At 45.8% G+C, this 22,096-nt stretch overlaps 1 protein-coding gene across 2 annotated transcripts in view; it reads right to left on the bottom strand.

The window, feature by feature from the left end:
• Nucleotides 1–22,096, bottom strand: part of PPM1H (protein phosphatase, Mg2+/Mn2+ dependent 1H) — a 295,463-nt gene that overhangs the window by 63,041 nt on the left and 210,326 nt on the right. For both annotated transcript variants that reach the window (XR_003588833.2, XM_027967492.2), the window contains exon 6: nt 13,395–13,513. Coding sequence is in view for 1 of the 2 variants with exons in the window: in XM_027967492.2 (XP_027823293.1) it covers nt 13,395–13,513 (119 nt within the window). In the remaining variant the exon portion in view is untranslated. The remainder of the gene's footprint in view (nt 1–13,394; nt 13,514–22,096) is intronic.

The raw sequence follows: 22,096 nt of genomic DNA, 5'->3' as shown, positions 1-22,096 counted from the left end.
TTTAAGGAAATTTCAGATTTGGAAATTATTTCTGACTTGGTATCCACTTGGTGCGCATTAGCACTTGGCTAGGAGAGCTTCATGTTCTAATCAATAACATTTAGATCTCCCCTAGGTATGAATCAGAGATCCTCGTTTTATGAGCACACAAATATGGAATGAATTCTGCTTCCTCAGGGACCACTCATTCTAAAACAAACATGAATTTTATTGACATTGGCCTTTAAGTGTGTGAGACCAAGTCAGTACATACAAGTTAGGAAATAACCAAAATTGACCCCATATCCATGAATGGTGGGGAGAAAATAGCAAATTGTTTGCTACAAAGAGAGTTTTACTACACAGACCGGTTCCTCCGTGCTGGTCTGCAGCCATGCCTCACAAAGCTTCATGCAGACACTTATAAACCAGAGCACCAGGTCCTACACTAGTCCCTGGGAGAAGCACTTACTCTGCCTCTAGCCTAAGCTATGTCCTTGCAATACGTTCATTCAAGTGCCCTTGAACTGGAAACACCACACTGGGCAGAGCATACACCTAATCAACAGTTACTTCAACACACAAAAATATCTTCCCTCACCCCCAAATCTTCTGGTGAATCAGATGCTTATCCTGTGGGTTACTATACTCTCTGGGATCCTCTGCTAACTCCCACATTACTCAAGTCCCAGGGTAAGAAGCACAGGCCTGGGGCTATGGCTGCTAGCATTACTTAGGGGTTGGGGGTAGTTATTACTAGGAGGAAGTGATGTGTGTCGGGGAACATAGCATTTTTGGCTCTTGAAGTCAGAGTGGCCCCACTGCTTTTTATTATCCAATAGTGGCTCAGACAGTGAAGAATCTGCCTGCAATGCAGGAGATCTGAGTTCGATCCCTGGGTTGGGAAGATCTCCTGAAGAAGGGAATGGTTACCCACTCCAGTATTCTTGCCTGGAAAATCCCATGGACAGAGGAGCCTGGAGAGCTATAGTCTATAGAGTCGCAGAGTCAGATGCGACTGAGCAACTAAAACTTTCACTATTGCTTCAAATGATGGACTTCAAAAGCAGCAGCTGTTAAAGCTTTAGCCATCATCTTACCCCAAACACCTACAGAATTCCAATATACCCAATGTTTATTATGCACTCACTTCACTCTACTTTGGGCTTCACTCATAGCTCAGTTGGCAAAGAATCTGCCTGCAATGCAGGAGACCTGGGTTCTATCCCTGGGTCAGGAAGATCCCCTGGAGAAGGAAATGGCAACCCACTCCAGTATGCTTGCCTGGAGAATCCCATGGTAGAGGAGCCTGGCAGGCTACAGTCCACGGCATCACAAGAATTGGACACGACTTAGTGACTAAACTACCACCACTTCACTCTAAGCACTTTTTAAAGCACTTATTTACTTTTGGCCACCATACGGCATGGAGGATCATAATTCCTTGGCCAAGGATCAAATCTATGCCTTCTGCAGTGGGAGCATGGAGTCTTAACCACTGGACCATCAAGGAAGTCCCAGCACTCATATTTTTAAAACCTATATGATGCTTAGAACAACCTTGTAAGACAGGTATTAACCTTAACCCCATCATACAAAGAAGAAAACAGAGGTCACACCGCTAGGAAACCACACAGGTTAAGCCAGATGGGCCGCAAAGTGCACTGCGCTCTCAATCATGGTTCTCTGCCTGCCCTTGAAGTGCTGTGGATGTGGGTAAACACCATTTAGAGGCATGATGTGCAACAGGAATGTTTAATATGACTAATCTTCATGCTCTGAGTAGATCTTAAAATTTTTTGAAGTCTACTCCCTTTCCAGGTTTTTATGGAAGGCACATGGAAGTTTAAACATACCACCTTCTCAGGCTGCTGCTTCCCTTGACAAAATGGAAGAGAATCAAGGTCACTGCAGAAGTAGCTTCAACCTGAGGTCTGGCTCTCAAGTTGTTCTGTTGATTGGAATTGAGAGACCTTAAATCTTCACACTTAAATGCCCAGTTTTTCCGAGAGTGAGGCAAGGCCACCCAGAAGGGGCAGGCAGGTTTGCAGAGGGAGGACCACTTACTCAGGAAGAACGGGAGTGAAAACCCAGCAGTTTACATATCTTGACCTTACCCACATATGCATACCATGCCCAGGGCCTGGACCATATCCAGGTTATGGGCACAAGTATCAATAAGGAAAAAGAAAGGCTTGACTCAACTCTGACCCACGGTTGGCACCTAAGGGCTTCATCAGTCCTTATCTTTCCCAGCAGGTCCCAACCACAGCCCCCTCCTGAACACAGTCTTTGGTCCATGCAGGTGGTCAAAGAGGCTCCCAAGCACCAGCAGGAGGATGCACAGGATAAGCTGCTGGAGAGAGCCCAGCGTGCCCAGTGCTTGTTAATCAGGCATTTCTGTGAGCTGCTGCTCACATCCGTGGGGCCTTCCCTGAGGGCTCACATGGTGAAGGATCTGCCCGCAATGCAGGAGATCCAGGCTTGATCGCTGGTTCAGGAAGATGCCCCGGAGAGGGGAATGGTAACCCACTCCAGTATTCTTGTCTGGAGAATCCCAGGGAGGGACAGAGGAGCCTGGCAAGCTATAGCCTAGGCAGTCACAAAGAATCAGACACGACTGAGTGACTAACACTTTTATATATCCACAGTACACATGTCTAGGGCTGCCCAAGGTCAATGTTTAAGGATATACAAGAATCACTTGAGAGGTTTGAAAAACAAAAAACCCAGATTCTAGGACCTCAGGGATTCTGGAATATTTTGACCACCCTAGGTGAAAAGCTTCACTGTGGGTAAACTCTCCTCGGCCGGTTTGCGTATAGTGTGTTCTACACTTGACTTTAAGCACCCTGGGGTCAGGGACTGCTTCAATCTTCTTTATTTCCCCAAAACCCAGCACAACACCCAGTTCACTGAATGAGTAAGTAATGGTTAAAACTCATCACTCCACATAGATGAAGCTATGGTGCCCTGTCCTTTAAGCTACTGAGCACGACACATAGCATTTGATTTACCCAGGGTGACAGACAAGGCTGATTTAATCCTAGAGGAATCTGAACCGAGAATTGGCAGTGTCTCATTGCCTTTGCCAGAGTAACAAGGTGAAGGATAGAAAGTGGATGTGCTACCAGCAAGTCTAGTTTTCACAGGGAGATGTGTTTAGCTTTTCAGTGAGGGACAGACGTAGGACCTTGTCCTTGCTCTAAATAAGGCTTAGACTGATTTGTCTGAAGGTCAGAGGATCGTGAAGGTGGGGCAAGGTCTTTCAGGGCATAGAATGGTGGTCTTCTCACTCTTTTATGTGGATTCCTGGGGTAAGCCCAGAACGCAGGGGTTTAAACCAGCTCCCCAATTGACTCTGAAGCCACGGTGGATTAGCACCTTTAGGGGATTGTCAGCTTGAAACCAGCAACACTGATTTCCTAGTCTGAAACTTAGTGGGCAGAGAGAGGGTGGCAAGGATAAGAAAAATTTCACTTCCTCTGGGAAGAGTGAAATTTTATACTTTAAGGTCTATAGGTGGGACATAGGACAATGTGCCCTGTTGTTAAGTACCTGGAAATGTGTTGGAGTCACAGTACTCACTTCTCTGGAATTTCATTAAAAATAGGATCTTATAAATAAGCTGAGGATTGGACTATGCATCCTTCTAAATATATTGTCAGCTCTATATTTCTGTCCTATCGTGTCATTCTCATACTTTATAAATGTGTAGAGCTCTGGAGGGTGGGAAAATAAAATTATGATAGTTATTGCCATCCTTAGCATGGCATTCAAAGCTTCCCTAACTGACATTAGGCTTCTCAGGTGGTGCTACTGGTAAAGAACCCGCTTGCCAATGCAGGAGACCTGAGACACTGGTTCAATTCCTTGGGTAGGGAAGATCCCCTGGAGGAGGGCACGACAACCCACTCTAGTATTCTTGCCTGGAGAATCCCATGGGCCAACAAGCCAGTGGGCTGCAGTCCATAGGGTCACAAAGAGTCGGACATCACTGAGGCACTCAGCATGCACGCACCATCAGGAATATTATCTAGCTGACGTGTACCAGCAAGTGTGTACGGAGGTTGAAAACACTGATATACCCCTGTACTGGCTTGCAAATAATGACTGTCACAAGTCAGCAACTACCCCCATTTGCTGGATTCTCCCCTGGAATCCCTATGATGTGGAAAAGAAAGAATTAATGCCTGGCACATTCTAGGCATTAATTCTAGGACCCAGATGGAGCCTAGTCCTCCATGCTGTCAAAATATTTTGAATATGACCTCCAGCTTCCACATTCCCAGAACACACAACTTACTTTCATGTCTCTGGGCTTCCACTTGAGCTACACACTCTGCTCAGCGTATCCTTCTCTCAACCCTCCGAAACCTCTCCTGTTTCAGATCTTCGGTTCAAACACAACCTTCCCCACTGAGTCTTCCCCAATCCCAATCTCAGTTCCCCAAAACCACTGGTCCCTCTTCAACAGCTACAGTGCCTTTTTTCTTCAACCCCCCCCTTTTTAAAAGCCCTATATTTTGTCCTGCTTTAGGTATTCATCGACAAATTCCAACTGATCAACCTCTCTGACTCTTGAGATTTTAAAAATAGATTTATAGGAAAAATGGTATTGTTCGATCAATTTCTAGGAAGCTGGTCCCTGGGCTAGCTGACCACCTCTATGACGTGAGCACTGTCTTAGCTGATAAGATCCTTCCTACATGAGGACATGCTTTGGCCAGTGAGGGACTTGGAGACCCAGCTTCTGGGCTGTGGCTTAGAAGAACTGCAGTGGTGCCTCGGTAAGTTCCAGCACAGAGGCGGATGCAAAGTCCATGAATAGATTTAAAACAAACAAACAAAAAACACAACCCCCCACCCCAATAAAATAATCACTATACAGCAGCTTCCAGGGACAGAGGGGCTTCCTAGCATACTCAACTCTCCTCACAGTTAAGCCGGCACAGTGGCTGTGGGACAGACTTGCCCCACGGAAGTGGCCAGCACCCCTTCAGCCTCCTGCTTCTCTAAACTGCCTTCTTTTTTCCTTTCAGTTTCTAGCCTCTCGTTACAATTGGGAAACGAGCATCTCAACACACATTATTAGGCTGTATAATCCAGGGCAAGGATCAGATCTTGCTGACTCTTCCAGCTTCCATCACATCTAATGATTATATTACCAGACACAGACAGCACTTATTAAACGCCAGCTTCGTTCGATACACTGACCAAGTCATACCATCCGATTATTAGGTTCTGCCGTTAGCCCCATGTTCGTACGAGGAAGCTGAGGAAGAGAGAGGTGACGTGCTTTGTCCCAGCCACACCTGGTCCCTATCCCAGCCCGCAGTCTGGCTCCACATCCCTTGTTCTTAACTACGACTCAATGTCTAACATGCTGCAGATGTACAAAAAAGGTTTGTCGAAAACAGAAACAAGTGTGCCCTGGGGTTCCTTGGCTAACAGGACACTGCCTATTTTCACAGGGATGCGGGCAAGCACTTGACATCCTCAAACTTCCCCCAGATGACCTGGAGCTAAGACACCCCCTCACTTGTACTGTGTGCCTGCAAACAGCACTCACTGGGGGAGAAGTGGCAGAGACCTGATGCCTGGGGGTAAATGAAGGACTACAGACAAGTGTGCGACTGTTCACAGGGTCCGAGGGGGGAAAATGCTCGGAAGTGGTTTGACCACTTCAGGAACAAGACATCTATACCAATCAGTAGAGCAGAGTGAGAGGCTGTGGATGCGGAAAGAGTGTGTGGACGATCACAGCGGGGCAGGCTGACTGGGCGTTTCTTTTCTTTCTCCTCCCCGTGGGCTGACCACGCCGGTCTGTCTCGATTCCCAACCATCTGTAAAGATCTCTCAGCCTCCACTGGCCTCATGGACAGAGCGGCGGGAGGAGGGCGAGGAGCAAGGGGTCATTTGTCACTGTCGGGAGATGTGCTGCCCACAGCAGGGTTGGCTTTGCTCCCTGCTGCTCCTGCAGCCAGAGCTGCAAACCTTGAAAAAATGCAGAGCACGCACCTCGAAAACATCCATTCACCATCGCAGCTTGCGGATCATGGGAGAAGCCCCTCCCGACGCGGGGCTGACCCGCTCTGCCTTCAGCCCGGGCCCCACCGAGCTGGGAACAAGGGGGCTCCTCAGGAACCTAATCCCTGTCCCGGCCAACCCCCAATCTACTACAGTCTTCCGAGGTCTGGGGTTAAAATTCTCTGAGATGCCATCCAAACCCCTCCTCTCTCCATTAACTCTGATTTCCAGATTGCTTTCCACCATCAGACTGCAGCCAAGGTGGCCCATAATCATTAAATTATGAAAATACAAGTGGCTGGGAGGAAATGAATCCCAGGTTTAACTCAGGAATGGCCTGCTTTCTCGTGAAGTGATTATAAAATTAAAATGTGCTATTTCTCTGGTGAGTATAAAAAGCCTCCTTGGTGAAGTCTATGGCCCCACAGTAATGTCAGGATTTGCACCAAGGAGGGACTGCACGCACCTCAACCACGGGAGTCAGGGACTTCTGCAGGTAAATTTCCAAAGACTGGGTTAAAGGTGATTAAAATCAAGAAGAGGAGGAGGACGGAGTTTGAATTTTCCAATTACTCTTGAAAACTCAAAAGTCAAGCTGCTAGGAAACGCAAGCTTTCTGAGCAGGACTAATAATGCTGAGCTAATTAGACCCACAGGCATGGCCAACATATAAATTCAGCCCAAAGGAGGGACACTGTCCCTTTCAAAACTGCCTGGGGATCAGTGGAAAAGCTAATGAGGAGTGTCAGTTGGGGCTGCTTTTTTAGGTGGTCCTCAGGAGGACACAGCCTGGGGTTTCTGTAACAGGGCTTCTGTGCTTGGTTCAATAAATCAATTTATATTAAAACGCGGGTACAGCTCTGGAGCTGGCTTCATAAAGCATTCTGTGGCATTTCTCAATCTGCTTATCCCATTCCCTGCCAGCCTGCCTGAATGCACCATCAGAGGGCATTGAAAAGAGCAATGAAGAAGAAGGTGGAAGACACTAAACTATTTGTGGAACCTGACCCAGCAGCTCTGCACCACGCTGGGGGTGCCTCTGGTGAGTTTCTCTCCAGAAGACATTTGCATGGCTGGTAAGAAGCCCAATGCTGGGGGGCTGCAACGCTCAACCCGGAGCTGGGCTCCAGGCTTCACACTGAGAATAAATGTCAGCCTCAACCAGAAAGGAAAAGGGTTGCGAGTGAAGCTGCTTTTCAAACCGATCCTCAGGGTCTGAAATATTCTCCAAGAAGTGAAAGAAAAAAACAAGATGAATAAAAGTGCCAACGGCTAGCACAGTCTAGGAGGTGGTGGAGAGGGGCTGGAGGAGGGAGGTGTGTTACTGACCAGGGCAGATGGAATGGTCAGCAGGCTTGCCAGAGAGGGATGGCTGCAGACCAGACATCCCTAAACACAATGACCTTTGCCCCCGAAGGTCTGAAGAGTAGAGGAAAGCCCATCTCCCACTTCTGGACTTGGAGTCCAGCAGCAGCAGGGTCAGAAGCCACAGAGCACGGCCACAACATTCTGCTCTCCCCATCTTGGCTCAGCTGTCTTTTTAACTCCTTGCTACTGGGTTGTTCAATTACAGACAGCTCCCGGCATTGCCCTCCACCCCAGTTAAACCCTTACATTACCTAGACTGCAGTGCCATCTGCTAAGACTTTATGTGATGATGGAAATGTTCTATATCTGCCACGTCCACCTCAGTAGCCACGAGCCATACGTGGCCACTGAACAACTGAGATGCGGCTGCTGTGACGTGGGAAACCAATTTTTACTTTTAATTAATTTTAACTAATTTAGATTGAAATGGTCCCTGGGGGCTAGTGGCCACTCTGCCGGAGAGGACACGGAACAGAAAAGTTTCCCTTTGCCTTCATAAAGGTAGTGAGTGCTGAGAGAAGAAAATGGCGGTGGACGGCACTCTGTTCCCAGGGGAAAGCCTCTAATTTATCAGCTCTCAGTTTCAAGGAAGTAGAGGAGGGAACAATTACCCTGATGCATCATCAAGTCGGAATCACAAAAGAGTTAAGGGCTGCAAGAGACAGAAATGAAACGTTACCATCACTGGAATTTTCCTAATGGAATCTGTCTTTTTCAGAAGCTCGGAAAAGCAGTGCAAAGCCCACCCCCACTGGAGGCTGGCAGAGAAGGGCACAGGAAGTATTTTATGAACAAGAGACCCTAGGCTTGGGATTTGCCCAGGGCCCCAGAACCGCGGCAGAGTGAGGACTGGTGCCCAAGCAGCACTCTCTTTCCTAAGTAAGCCATGCCATCTCATGTTACTGGTCCCTGAAATAAGACCATTATAAACGTTAAAATGGCTTTGCTTAAAGAAAGAATTTTGGTGTACTTTACTGTTAACCAGAACCATCTGGAAGCAATCTTGCATTCACACGATGGACTTGTCCTCTTTGGCCCTCGCTCTCAACAAATCCCATCAGCCCAGGAACAGCTGCTGGAGAGTCTGGCCCAAAGCCAGGGGTGAAGCTATGGCCCCCTCCCGTGTGCTCTGGGGTGTGTGTGTGGGGGCCCAGCCTTGCTCATCACCCCATGCGGCCAGACACAAAGCACAAAGAACACAGATCCTACACGAGAAAGCGAAATCACCCGCAGTCACAGGAGCGGGCACTTGGTGCCACAAAGCCAGCTGTGAGAAACTGTTGTTTTAACTCGGGAACACAGATGCTTGCCAGCAAATAACGGCCTGAGACGGCTCAGAGGGGAGTGGGTCAGGACGCTGGGCTCACAATGCCAGCTAGTGAGCATCGTGCAACAGACAGCAGCTCCACACAAAGGGCTGGGGAGGAGGGACACGGCTCATACCAAGTCCAAGGCCAAGGTTCTGGCGCCAGGACCGAGGACATCCAGCACAGAAGGTGAGAGCTGGGACATGTCAGGGACTGACTCAGCATCCAGAGTGCTGTTAGAAAACGCCTTTGTGGGGCTTCCCTGGTGGCTCAGAGGTAAAGAATCTGCCTGCCAGCGCAGGAGACATGGGTTCAATCCCTGGTCTGGGAAGATCCCCCATGCTGCAGGGTAACTATGCGTGTGTGTCCCAACTACTGAGTCTGGGCTCTAGAGCCTGGGAGCTGCAACTACTGAAGCCCGCATGTCCTAGAGCTCGCGCTCCACAACAAGAGGAGCCACAGAGGGAAGCCCGCATACCAACAAAGACCCACCCACCACAGTAAAAAACAAAACACACAAAAACAAAAGATACAAAACTTGATCTATTTATAAAATAATTTTTAAAAAAGAGAGAGAGAAAAAAAAAGCCTTCGTAAATCAAACCACTGTGCAAACTATCTGAGCAGAAAGGAGGTAGGGGAGCCAGGGACGAGACAGATTTCATTAGGAAGGTCTGGGTGACAATAACCTTTTGTCCTCTATACAATCTGGGCCTGCCAAGCTCCATGGTCTCCGAGAAAGCACGAGGGTGGGAGAGAAAGAATCCCCATCAGAAGGCAACAGACTCATCCTTAATTATGAGAGCGGGCTTCCCGGAGCTGACATCCTCTCCCACACTTCCTCCCGGCTGCAGACACACCACAGAAAGCTGGCAGGATGCTCCTCTAATGAGAGCAGTCGATTTTCCTAAATAAAGGAAATCTGGTGCTTTGGGGATCGTCCCCATCATCACCACCCCCAAACCACACACAGACTTTTAGTGACGAGTGTGAAGCATCACAGTTTAATTTGGCCAACAGTCCATTGGGTCAGATTGAGAACTGGAAAAATGACTACCTCGGCAGCTCCTGAAATGTTTTATTTCATCCTCTTGTCCTCTAAAGGGCTGGCAAGGAGACACTGATCCTGGTAGATGGAGGTCCCCTGCTTAAATTTCCACCGCAGCTCAGAACTGAATAATCACGTTTAATCTCACTCTGAAGAAAAGTTGATCCATTGTATCAGAAAGAGCTCCAGGCTAAGAATCAGAAGCCTGGGTTATTCTGACATTTTTGCATTCATGGCCACTTAAGTAAGTGTAAGCCTCTTAATCCCTCTGAGCCTTAATTTGCTCAGCTGCAAAATGGGAATGAGGAGGAGGACTCCTCTTTGGGCATTTGACAGTTTAGCACCAGACTGAACAGTGTACCCCTGAAGTGAGGTCACCCTGGTTCACAGACTGGCTTCTCTCCTTACAAGTTGTATGACCTTGAGCAACTTGGCCCATGTGCCTCAGTCTCCTCATCTGTAAAATGGACCTAGTTCATAGGAAGTGTGTAAAGGTCTCATCACTGTGAACCAGCCCCATGACCAGTAGGGACAAGCAGGCAGATAAACATTTCCACAACTAGGTCTTTGCTACAAAGTTTCAACAGCTTGGCAATGGATGAACCCTTACTTGTTAGAAAGGTTTACAAGTTCACAGGCCAAGACTAATTCTGAAGCCAAGAAACATAAAGGAGGGCTGGGGTGAGGACTTACCTGTCTTCTTGAGCACGATGCATTCCCAACACCCACCAGTCCACCTTCAACCAATCCCAACACCTTGGCAGTAATTTGGGGCTTTCATGGAAAAAGAGGCTGCAGATCCTTGCCTCTTTCTGTTTAATTCATTTGCCAGCCTTTCTCTTTCTAATAGACAACTCAGAAAAATAGGAAACCGGGAGTCCATGTTTCTTAAGTCCTGAAAAAATAACTGCTAGGTTTGAGGCTTTCCGTTAGAGGTAAAAAAACATTCTTTAAAAGAACTCATTAAAGCTGGGAGGTGGGCAGAAGGAGTTTACATAGGCAGTAGTCTAAATTGGTTTTAAACTTCCCAACTTCTTCCAACAAAGATAGATCTCTCCTTTTCCATAAGTGTCACTTTCAAATCCTAAGTAACAACAGATAGGAGATAAACAAAGATGTCCATCAATCTCTGCTTGTAGCCAAAGTTGGGAGCCAACAATCATGTAGGGAACTTTGCTGAAACAAATGAGCAAATCACATCTGACTGAAGCCATTCTCAGTCTTGGCTTCTCGGTTATTCGGTACCTTCTGTGGAGTTCTGCACAGTTAAATACAGCCCATTTATGGACTGTTCACTTGCTAAAGACCTTGCCAATGCATGTGTGTGCCTGTATGTTAGATAGAGAGCAAAAGAGAGTAACTGTGTGTGTATAAACCTGGATGGAATCTAATCCTGAACTTATCTACATTTAAAAAAAACTGTAAAAGGGGGTAATCTTTAGCCATTTGTTTACCAAGTTTGTTGTGACTGCTGAGATCTAATTTGCCTTTTTGGCAAAGAAAGAAAATACAAACAGCCTTGCCTCAAGCTCAACATGGCTTGTGTGCTGGCTTCTCATTCCTACCCTTCCCATCAACCATCTGTGTGTCCGCCACCCCCATCCACTTCTGTCAATCACACCTTTCATCCAATAATCACAGCCTGTCAACTACACGTCAGGCACAGGATGAGGCACTGGGCTGCCCCTCTGGGGGCTGACAGACCACTATAATTAGAGTAACTGATGACTTACCCCTTACATTTATCCCTTGACCAAAACCATCTAGTTTCTTGTTTATTTCCTTGCTTTCTCTGCTTTCTGCTTCCATCCCTCTATTTGGCTCTGGAGATCTCATATCCATATTTCTATGATAATTTTTCTCTAGATATCTGAATCTGCTTTCTCTCCTGGTCATTCTCCCTCTCTTACTGTATAATAACCTTCCTAAAGCTTTGCTTTTATCATTTCATTCTCCTCAGCAACACAAAAGTGTAACCAGCAGGGTCTCACAGTAAACCTCAATTTCTCTGTCTGGCTTCCCACATTCTCAATTATGCTCTCCCAGTACCATCTCAGCCTGACTTCCTACAGCCACACCCTTCCCCCATTTTGGCCATTTTCCTCGATGTCTGTTAGCTTTGCTCTTTTTGTTTATGTGTTTATAACCACGTGGGTTCCTAAACTGGAATGATTTTCAGTCCACCTCTCCAAATTCCACAAAGACCAGACCAAACGCCTCTACAGTTTTCTGAATTACATGAACCCTCACCTGAAACTTTTCTGTAAGGAGTGCTGATTCTGCTGATTGAATAAAAATACATTTGCAAGGAAACCCATTCTGGAGTAACAAAACTTCAGAGCTCAGAGCAGCAAATATGGTAAACCCTTTCTGATAAATCCAATCATGTTTTAGAGCAGGAGTAAGTATTTTTAAGCCCTGCTGCAACCACTCAAATGCTCTGCTGTCGCATGAAGTGACAGATCAAACATAAACAAAAGAATGTGACTGTACTTTTCAAAGTTATTTACAGGAAGAGGTGGTTGTCGGGGCAGGGGGTTGGAATTTGGTTCTCGGACTGCAGTTGCTGACCCTGCTCTAGAAGAAGGGTGGATACTGGTGAGGCTCTCTTTGGATGAGAAAGGACAACTGGACATGCCTCAGGATAACCTCTGATCCTGGCCGGGCAGCTCGACTATTCCTTTAAGACAATACATACCCTTGGAGTGGATTTTCAGCCTGAAAGTCATCCCTATGGGAATTTGGGCTGTGACCATCTGTTACAGCTATTTTGGTCAAACAAGAAGAGATAATGAAATCTACTTTGTAGCCTGTGTTGGGGGCGTGGCAAGGAAAGTGGCCACTGTCTCATTCTGCTGTCCTCCAGACTGTCGAGGGGCTCCCCGGTCAGGATCGCAGGATCTTAGAGCAAACCTTCCCCTATGTTCCTTGGTGCCAGGCACTTCCCCTCGCTTCGTCCTTACACCAACCTTATGAAGTTTCAGTACTTTATCATCGTATCTATTTTCAGTTGGAATAAACAGATGAGGTCTTAGTCAATGTTAACTACTGACCCACAGAAATGGTTTGGGGGACTTATATAGGTATGTGTGTTTGGAGAATAAGATGCCCTTTGCCAAGAGCTCTTTTGTGGTGAAAGGTGGTGAAATAATGACAGCTCATTACCGCTGGTCCTTACACCCACCCTTCAGAGAGTATTCTTTACATTTTATTCATGGGAAACTGAACTCACAGGGGTTAAGTAGTTTATCCAACTCTGGCTATTCCGAAAGGTCAGAGTTATGATTCAAATTCAAGCTGGTCTGGCCAAATAGAGCTTTGGCTCATTCCTTTGAGCCCTGTTACCTCCTTAAGTAACTGTGACTTGAAAAAACCAACTTTAATGTGTTTTAAAAGCCCCCAAATTCTTGCTCTGTGTGAAGTGGGGGATGACATCAGCTTGGTGGGTCTAGTATCCTTAGGGAGAGCCTCAGAGAGCAGAGAAGCAAACCAACACCCAGATCTGAGAACAGCAGAAGCGGGTGTAGACCCTTTTCCTTCCCCACCAGCCCAGGGCTCCGCCTGCACCTCCTGATCCAAACTGCAGAACTGATTTTCATGGTGGCGACGCTGCCTTCACGGACACTGTGGAAGTGCCCAGGCAGAGGGAGGCATGTTCTTACCAGCCTGTCATATTAAAATCCCTGTAGAGCATCTTCTTTCCAAGTTCCTTCCTCTGTACTCTCCTTGGAAACTCCAAATGTGTGAACTCATTTCCCAGCAAGTGAGGCTGCATGAATGCCTAATAGCAAAAGAAGAAGAAAAAGAAAAAAAAAAACCACACGTATTTAGAGGAAAAAATAAGATCCAAGGATGTTTCGCAAATTGACACAGGCCACATTTATGAAATTAGAAAATGGTTTTCAAATGTTCAGGGAGATGAATAGATTTAAGAACCTGAATACAATATCAACAAAAATCACAAATGTCATTTATAAAAAGACATGACTCTTTCATGTGAGATGATAAATTAATTGTAATCGGAGAAATGTATCTCTAAAGCAAGAAAAAGGTTCACTTTATAATTCAAATTCAAGATGGTTTCATTTGGTTGAGCGGCAGGAAAGCTCACCCTGACTCTCTCCTCCTTAGCTTTCTCTGCTGGCCTCCTGCGCATATTCCTAGTTATCACGGCCTTGGCTCTGAAAGCTGCGTGTGGGTCTCCATGTCAACACAATGGCCTGAGAGAGAGGGCTGGGGCTGTATGCACCAGACAGGAACTTTCTGTTGGACTCCCTCCATTTTGCTCTGCAGTAATTTGATCATGTAATTGGAAGACTGTTCCAGAGCAGATGGCTTCTTCCCCTCCCCCAAATCTCTGTTCACACTACACAGGTCTTGAGCAAACAGCCACTTAGGGAATTGCTGTGAAACAACAAACAGTCTCATTGTCACACTCCAAATTCAAATCCAGTTATCCAAGAGACGAAATGCTCAAGTATGAACTTCCCTGCTTGGAGTCTACACATTGTAGGCAGACCTGCCCCGGATCTGCCCTGTACCAAGCCACATACCTGCTTGTTAGTGGCGTACTGGAATGGCTCTCTCTTTCTCTGGCAGAGAAAGAGAGAGCAGAGCAGATCACGGCCTGGCACTGCAGGAGAGCCGGGGCTCCCTGCCACAGGACAGATGGCCGTGTCCTTGGCCTGCTGGAAATAGACGTCTCCCGCAGCCTCTTTCCCAGGACCCGACACCAGCCTATCTTCCGCTGATTCTCATGGTGGTTCAGAGGTCTCTGTTGGATGCTTGCCATTAGAAGCCAAGTGTATTAGGAGTCAGAGGCAGCCAAGCTGAACTGTCCCCAGGCTGGTCAGATTGGACCAGCCAACAGAACTCTGAGCCAGGGAAGCTGAGCAGGCATGGGGACAGGAGGGGCAGGATGGGGGTGAGAAGAGGGGCTGTCCTGTCTGCTGTATCCCTGACAGGTTCCAGGTCAGGGGGGAATTCTGGAGTTTCTCTGAGGGGCTTTGAAACCTCTGCTGGAAACGAGCCTTGTGCTGCCTATAAGTATCAAGGACACTAAAACACTGGGTTTTACAGAAAGGTTCCTTGGAAAGGAAGAAGGGAACTAAAACTCAGCACAGGTCAATGGGGTAGGCTTTGGATTCGAATCCAAGTTCTGCACTGATAAGCTCAGTGATTTTCCTGGGTGACTCAACTGCTTGGGCCTCAGTTTCTTTCCTTACACAGTGAGACTAACTGCAGACTTATTTCGTACTATTTGAATAATGAAATGACATCTGAAGTGCACTGATCATGATGGTCTCTGTTTATAAAAAGAAAATAATTTATCCATCTAATGGTTGTCAAGTCTTATGTAGTATTTTGTAAGCTCTCATTTCACACCCCTAACAATTTTAGGGCAGGACCTAATCTGTGGGGCCCATTGCAAAAGGAAAATATGGAGCCACTATTAAAAATTAAAAATTTGAAGATGGTGACAGTGGAGCATTAAGCCAAGTGCAGACTCTGCGCAACTGCAGAAATCGCCTCCTTGATGGCAGCTGTACCTACAGAGTAGATACAATTTTATTCCTCTCCTTTATTTTGGTCGACCCACGAAAACGAAGGACCAAAGGCATCAGTAGTCAGTGAACAGCACCATCTGTCATATACCCCCTGTCATCTCTCAAAATTGTGGGACTGTATCAGCATGGTGTTTTTGTCTATCTCCTTGCCTTCTAAGCTGGAGTGACATTGACCTAGGGGTTGCCACATGTCAGGTACTTGATAACACCTTATGTTATTACCTTAGCAATTCTATGAAGCAGATGTCATAGGCTCAATTTACAAATGAGGAAACTAAGGTCCAGAGAGGTTAAGACACTTAGCCTAAGGTTATCAGCCAGGAATGGGTGATTCTAGGGTTTGAGCTTAACATCAAACCCATAACCTCCATCCTAACCCATATGCTGGTCCTTTAACCTGCACACACATTAACAAAAAACAGTGAACACGCAACAGCGGGCCTGTTGCCGTGCCAAGTCTGAACCACAAACAGGCACGTGTGAGGATCTGGTTAATAAAATTACAGGTCTGCACACAGCTGGGCCACAAGGATGTTCTTCAAATAGCGAGAAATCGTTTAATAACACGAGTGATTAAAGTAGTACAAATCCATACAAAAGGATTCCCTGAGGTCACATACAAAGGTGTCAGAGAGAATATGTAATTACACAGAAAGAGCAAACATACATTTATAAAAAGCAGGCTGCCAAACAATATGTGTCTGTGAGAGTGCATGTATAGAAACTTATGTATATCGTGTCATAGATATACAGATCTATCAAACTCAGAGATCGTGGAGGACAGAGGAGCCTGGAACCACCGTAAGGTTGCAAAGAGTGGACAGGACTTAGTAACTGAACAACAACAAAAACCTTTAACATACACGCATGCATAAGTGAGTATGCACGTGTATAAATACAGGTACACGATACACAAACACACATATACATATATATATATATACACCACAACTAACAGGTTATGACCCCAAAGCCATGACCAAGCACGTTCTGAACCCTCGCGCCTTTACTGTTGGAATGTTTGCCTGGGCACTTGTACCAGGAGAAGTCTGCAGGGTAGCTACTACTGACAGGGGCCACCACACCTCTCCCTCTGGGGATGGGCAGGCTCAAAGGGACCTTGAACCCTCGATCACCTGTGACATCATTGTCCCTTCACATGCAGAGACTTTCAGGGTCTCAACAAACTACCTGCTTCTCCTGTTATAACAAGACGCTATTGTAGTTCATCAATTCTAAGACGCCTTTTATTAGATGCGCCATTAGTTACCTCTAAGGGAGGGGAGAAAAGCTGCCAATTACACTAGACATTATGCTTTCTAATCACTTCAATTTTTAAATTTATTATTTTTAAAGAGCTCCTTTCAAAGTAGGCAAAACTATTATCTATCACTGTTTTGCAGGCTTCCCTGGTGGCTTAGATGGTAAAGAATCCTCCTACAACGCAGGAGACGTGGGTTCGATCCCTGGGTCGTGAAGATCCCCTGGAGAAGGAAATGGCAACCCACTTCAACATTCCCACCTGAGAAATCCCGTGGACAGAGGAGCCTGGTGGGCTACAGTCCATGGGGGTAGCAAAGAGTCCGACATGACTGAGCAACTAACACTCACACACATTTTGCATATTTAGGAAGGAATATGTAAATGAAGAGTATCTGTTAAGGTTGTTCCAAAACATTTTCGCATTTAGGATCTGACGGCACTCATCATTTTCCAGCTCTGGATTACCCTGTGTTCGTGATTTTCCCACAAGAGCAGGCTGTATTTCAGGGGCTCATTGGGTTTAACAACTTGTAGAAGCACTACAAGCCTCAGAGGCAGGGGTGCGGAGTTCTGAAGCCGGCTTTGTCATCCTCCAGAGTCTGCTTTCTTCCGATGCCTACTTGGGGGATGAGGCTGAGCAAGGCTGGTCACTCCTCCCTAAGTCCCTCTGCTGTACTGTTATCTCCCAAGGGACAGCAGCGCTTCCTTTTAGTCTGTGGGGTTTTCCTCCAGGTTGCTGAGTGAGCTCCTGTTCTGAACTTCAGTCCTGGTCTACTGATGTCTACTTATGCCCAGAAGATGACATCCATGTCATGCTGAACACCAGGCTGATAGCAACAATCAACTGTAAACTTCAGGTATGTCCGAAGGTAAGAGAGAAAAGGTATTTTATTTCTGAGGACTTACTGTGGTATTCAACCCCCACTAATACAATGCCACACCCTTGGGTTTCTCTCTCTGTGATCATTTTTCTGCCTCTGGCTAACAGCCACAGCACATTTCACATGCTATGTGGCACATTTTCCATTACAGTCATGCCCAGCATAGAATGCATGTGTATTCCATGTGTACTGAGGACATATCCCGCCCCCTGATGTATTTCTGAAAGTGAAAGTGTTAATTGCTTAGTTGTGTCCAACTTTTTGTGACCCCATGTAGCCCACCAGGCTCCTCTGTTCATGGATTCTCCAGGCCAGAATACTGGAGTGCGTAGCCATTCCCCTCTCCAGGGAATCTTCCCAACCCAGGGATTAAACCCAGGTCTCCTTCCTTGCAGGCAGATTCTTTACCATCTGAGCCACCAGGGAAGTCCTTTTCACTATGCTTTAGAATGACCATTCCCATCCTAACTGTAGGCTTCCTTCTTAGCAGCACTTTTGATACTCACCCCAGTTTTATTTGTCAGACCTGATGGAGTTACTGCTGTTAAAGAAAGAAACAACTCAAGAATTAAGTACAAGTAGAACAAATAGGTGGCCGATGAATGAAAAATGAGATGCTACAACATAATGGGACATGTACCTGTTGTTTTCTGAGAAAAATGCTCATCAGTGAACCTATCGTGCAATACTCCTGAAAGTTTGCACAGTCTATCAGGTTGTCACACCAAAATACCACAGGCTGAGGGATTTAAAGCAGCAAAAAATTATTTCTCACAGACTGGAGTCTGGGAAATCTAAGATCAAGATGCCAGCAGATTTGCTGCCTGGTGAGGACTCTCTTCCTGGCTGGCACACTGCTGCCTTCTTGCTGCACCTCACAAGCTTTCCTCTATACTTTCATGTGGAGAGAGAAATCGAGCATGCTGGCATCTCTTCTCATCAGGAAACTAACCCTATCAAATCAGGGCCCCCTCTTATGACCTCATTTAACCTTAATTACTTCTGTAAAGGTCCTACCTCCAAATTCAGTACATTGGGGTTGAGGGTTTCCACCCAGGAATGTGGGGGGAGGAATACACACCTTCAGTCCATCACATGGTCTTGTATGTACTTATGTTTATATATGTACATACACTCAAAGCCACCAAAATATTACACAGTATTATCTGATGGTTTCCTTTCTAACTTACCTATATTCATGAATATGTCTACCAGTAGAAATGGATTATTTTCATTTTGAAAATACTCTCAAATTTTAAACTAGGACTGAGAAAACTGTTGAGAGGAGTTTTACGGCCCTTTCATATTCCCAAAATTTGAGTCACTGGAAGGGGCAACCAGGTAGACACACCTGGCGCCAACGCAGGCGATGCTGAAGCCCTCTGCAGCCCAACAGCCCAGCATAGGGTCATCTTGTTCTCAGAAGTCGAGCGGCCCAGCAACTTGGGAACTCAGAAACTTCTTTAGGACCTGCCCAGCATCCAAGCAACATAGACTGGTTAGTGTTACTTCACTAGTGCTGGCCTGCCCTGCTGGAACCATTGCTCAAGTCAGCATTCTGGACTCTTGAGCCTCAAAAGTGACTTAACTCATAATACATGTAAGCACTACATAGACACAGTTTAGAGTCTGCAAAACATGGGAGCTGGGATGTGTTAGGTTCCTTTCAGCAATAAAATCCAGTGATTTTTCTGACTCCAAACTTGTAGGATTCACGGACAATTCTGGCATGTTTTTAACTCCACTGCTCATACCCGAGCTGCTCATAAACACATGCATGATTACTGCCCCTTCCCCAGGCATAGCTAAGGATGCTGGCGTATTAGAAACGTGGGCTGTAATGGGATCGACATCCAAGATGGGAGCAAGCACACATTACGGTCCCAGGTCGACCTGCAGAATGAAAATTCTCGACACTCTCCTTCACATTCCTTATTTATCTGCTATGCTGAATCTATTTTAGCTTTTTCTCTTTGATGGCGCTATTTGGATTTATGTATGTTAGAAACATCTGCATGGTGACGCAAGTAATACCAGATACACTTGAATATGTTCATTATTTTTAAAACCTCAGCCACACTCTAGTGCCCAGCATAGCACTGACCACAGCAAAGACTCTTAAGTATTTGCTGGAGGAATGAATACAGAACATTCTGACCTGCTTTACACAGTCACCTTTCAGTGACTATTACTTTATAAAGTAAGACAACATAGCTTTCAATTATTAGAAAAAGATAAAACTAAGACCCATGGCATTTACAATCTTGGACGCACATTACATATTTTGGATTTAGTTAACATTTTAACAATTCCATAGATACCTTCCTGTAAATTCTCAAGAATGTTGATACAGTTATGCCATTGAAAACTTCATGATATTCCACAGTCCTAAGAATATCTAAATATGTTGCCTCTTCTCTACCTAATAAGCACGCCGACTAGAAACCTAGAAACATATTTTACACTAAAATCCAATTTCAATTGTGCTAGCCTGCCCCATGTTAAAAAAACAAAAACAAAATCCAACAAACTAGACTTCTTTTTGTACCTCTATTCATCCTAAATCTTGAGGCTTTCCTTCAAGGAAGCATAACTGAATGCGGCTAACTAAAGGGAGTGGGTAGAGGTATATTTGGTGTTCAGCTGTGTACCATAAATGGCACCTGGGGGAAAAGGCTTGGTAACCAATGCCCTGGCAAAACCACAGGCAGGTAGCCGAGAGTCTTTTAAGGACTCTAGAGAGTGCAGGTTTGCTTAAGAAAAAAAAAAAAAAAGAGGGTAGAACATATCCTTGCCACTTAATGAGAACCCATTTCCAGACATAGTTGTGTCTGGCCAGGAACAAGAAGAAGTTTCTCTGGGGAGAGGATGCTGGAGTAATCACTGTGCCAAGAAATGGCAGGATATGGAGATGGGGCAGGAAGATCAAGCATCTTCTGGCTGCTCTCCTCTCTGGTCCTGGGCAGAAACCAGCATCAAGGGGAGAGGAGGCCGGTGAGCACAGTACTGTGAAGAAACACAGCCGTCCCGTCTCAGGGACAGTCTCTGAGTCACAGAGGGATTGAGCTATAACAGGAGAGGACAACCTGACAAAGAGAGGCCTTCTGGAATGTTCCAGAAAGTCTCAGTAGAGCAGAGTGCATCCCTGAACCCAGAGCAGATGGACCTGAGCCCCACCATCCTGGGATGGGGGAGAGCTCTGAGCATCCTGGTATGGCAGGGAGAAAACGGAGTGGAAGCAGGAATCCAGATCCCGGGAAGGGATATGTACACACTGGGTCCTGGGGGAGGCTGAGCACCAGGCCTCCTGCATACACTGAGACAGTGGTTCCCAAGGTTACTAAAAACTGCTGCTGAGGAACACAAAATGTGTCCTTCTTTTAATAAATTTTCCTTCTGCCACTTTGTGATCAGCTTGCCAGTGAGCAGTGAGAGTCAATAAGGGGGACTGTGTCTTATTGGATTTGGGGGTATCCAGCCAATGGAATTCATGCAATTAACACATAAGCTCCTGCAGGTATGGGTACTAGGGGTTAGGGATTCAAAGAATTTAAAAAAAGAGACCCCTCTGCTCAGAGCTCATGCACTAGCTGGAGAGAATGAGGAAGGCTTATAGGTGGGAATGGAACTATCTTCAAGAATAAGGAACAAAGAGTGGGGTCACTGGGTGGGGTCAGAGAAAATCTGAAAAGGATTTTTGCTCGTCATTTAAAAAAATTTTTTAATTGATGTATAGTCACTTTACAGTGTCTCAGCAAAGTGATTCAGTTATGTGTGTATGTATTTTCTCAGATTCTTTTCCATTATAGGTTATTACAAAATATTGACTATAGTTCCTGTCCTATATATATAGCAGGACCTCGCTGTTAATTTCACACATAGTAATGTATATATGGGGGCTTCCCAGGTGGTGCTAGTGTTAAGGAACCTGCCCCCCAATGCAGGAGACATAAGAGACTCAGGTTCAATCCCTGGGTCAGGAAGATCCCCTGGAGGATGGCATGGCAACCCACTCCAGTATTCTTGCCTGGAGAACCTGGACTGAGAAGCCTGGCAGGCTACAGTTCACAGGGTTGCACAGAGTCAGACATGACTAAAGCTGCTTAGCATGCACACAGTATATATACAAGTTAATCTCAAATTTTTGATTTATCCCTCTCCCCCACCTCCACTTCCCTTTTGGTAACCACATATTTGTTTTCTACCTGTGAATCTATTTCTATTTTGTAAATAAGTTTGTATCATGTTTTAGATTCCACATATGAGTGGCATCATATGACATTGGTCTTTCTGCCTGGTTTACTTCACCTAGTAGGATAATCTTTAGGTCTGTCCATGTTGCTGCAAATAGCATTACTTCATTCTTTTTAATGACTAATATTCCATTGTGTGTGTGTGTATGTACATATATATACACACACATACATCACATCTTTATCCATTCATGTCAGTGGACATTTAGGTTGTCTCCACATCTTGCTACTAAAATAATGCTGCTATGAACACTAGGGTGCATGTATCTTTTTGAATTAGAGCTTTTGTCTTTTCCAGATATTTTCCCAGGAGTGGGGTTGCTGGATCATATGATAACTCTATTTTTAGTTTTTTAAGGAACCTCCACACTGTTCTCCATAATGGCTGCATGAATTTACA

Source organism: Ovis aries, chromosome 3 (assembly GCF_016772045.2).
Source record: "Ovis aries strain OAR_USU_Benz2616 breed Rambouillet chromosome 3, ARS-UI_Ramb_v3.0, whole genome shotgun sequence".
NCBI lineage: Eukaryota > Metazoa > Chordata > Mammalia > Artiodactyla > Bovidae > Ovis > Ovis aries.
The sequence above is the reverse complement of the archived record's forward strand: the minus strand, read 5'-3'. Positions and strand labels throughout refer to the sequence as shown.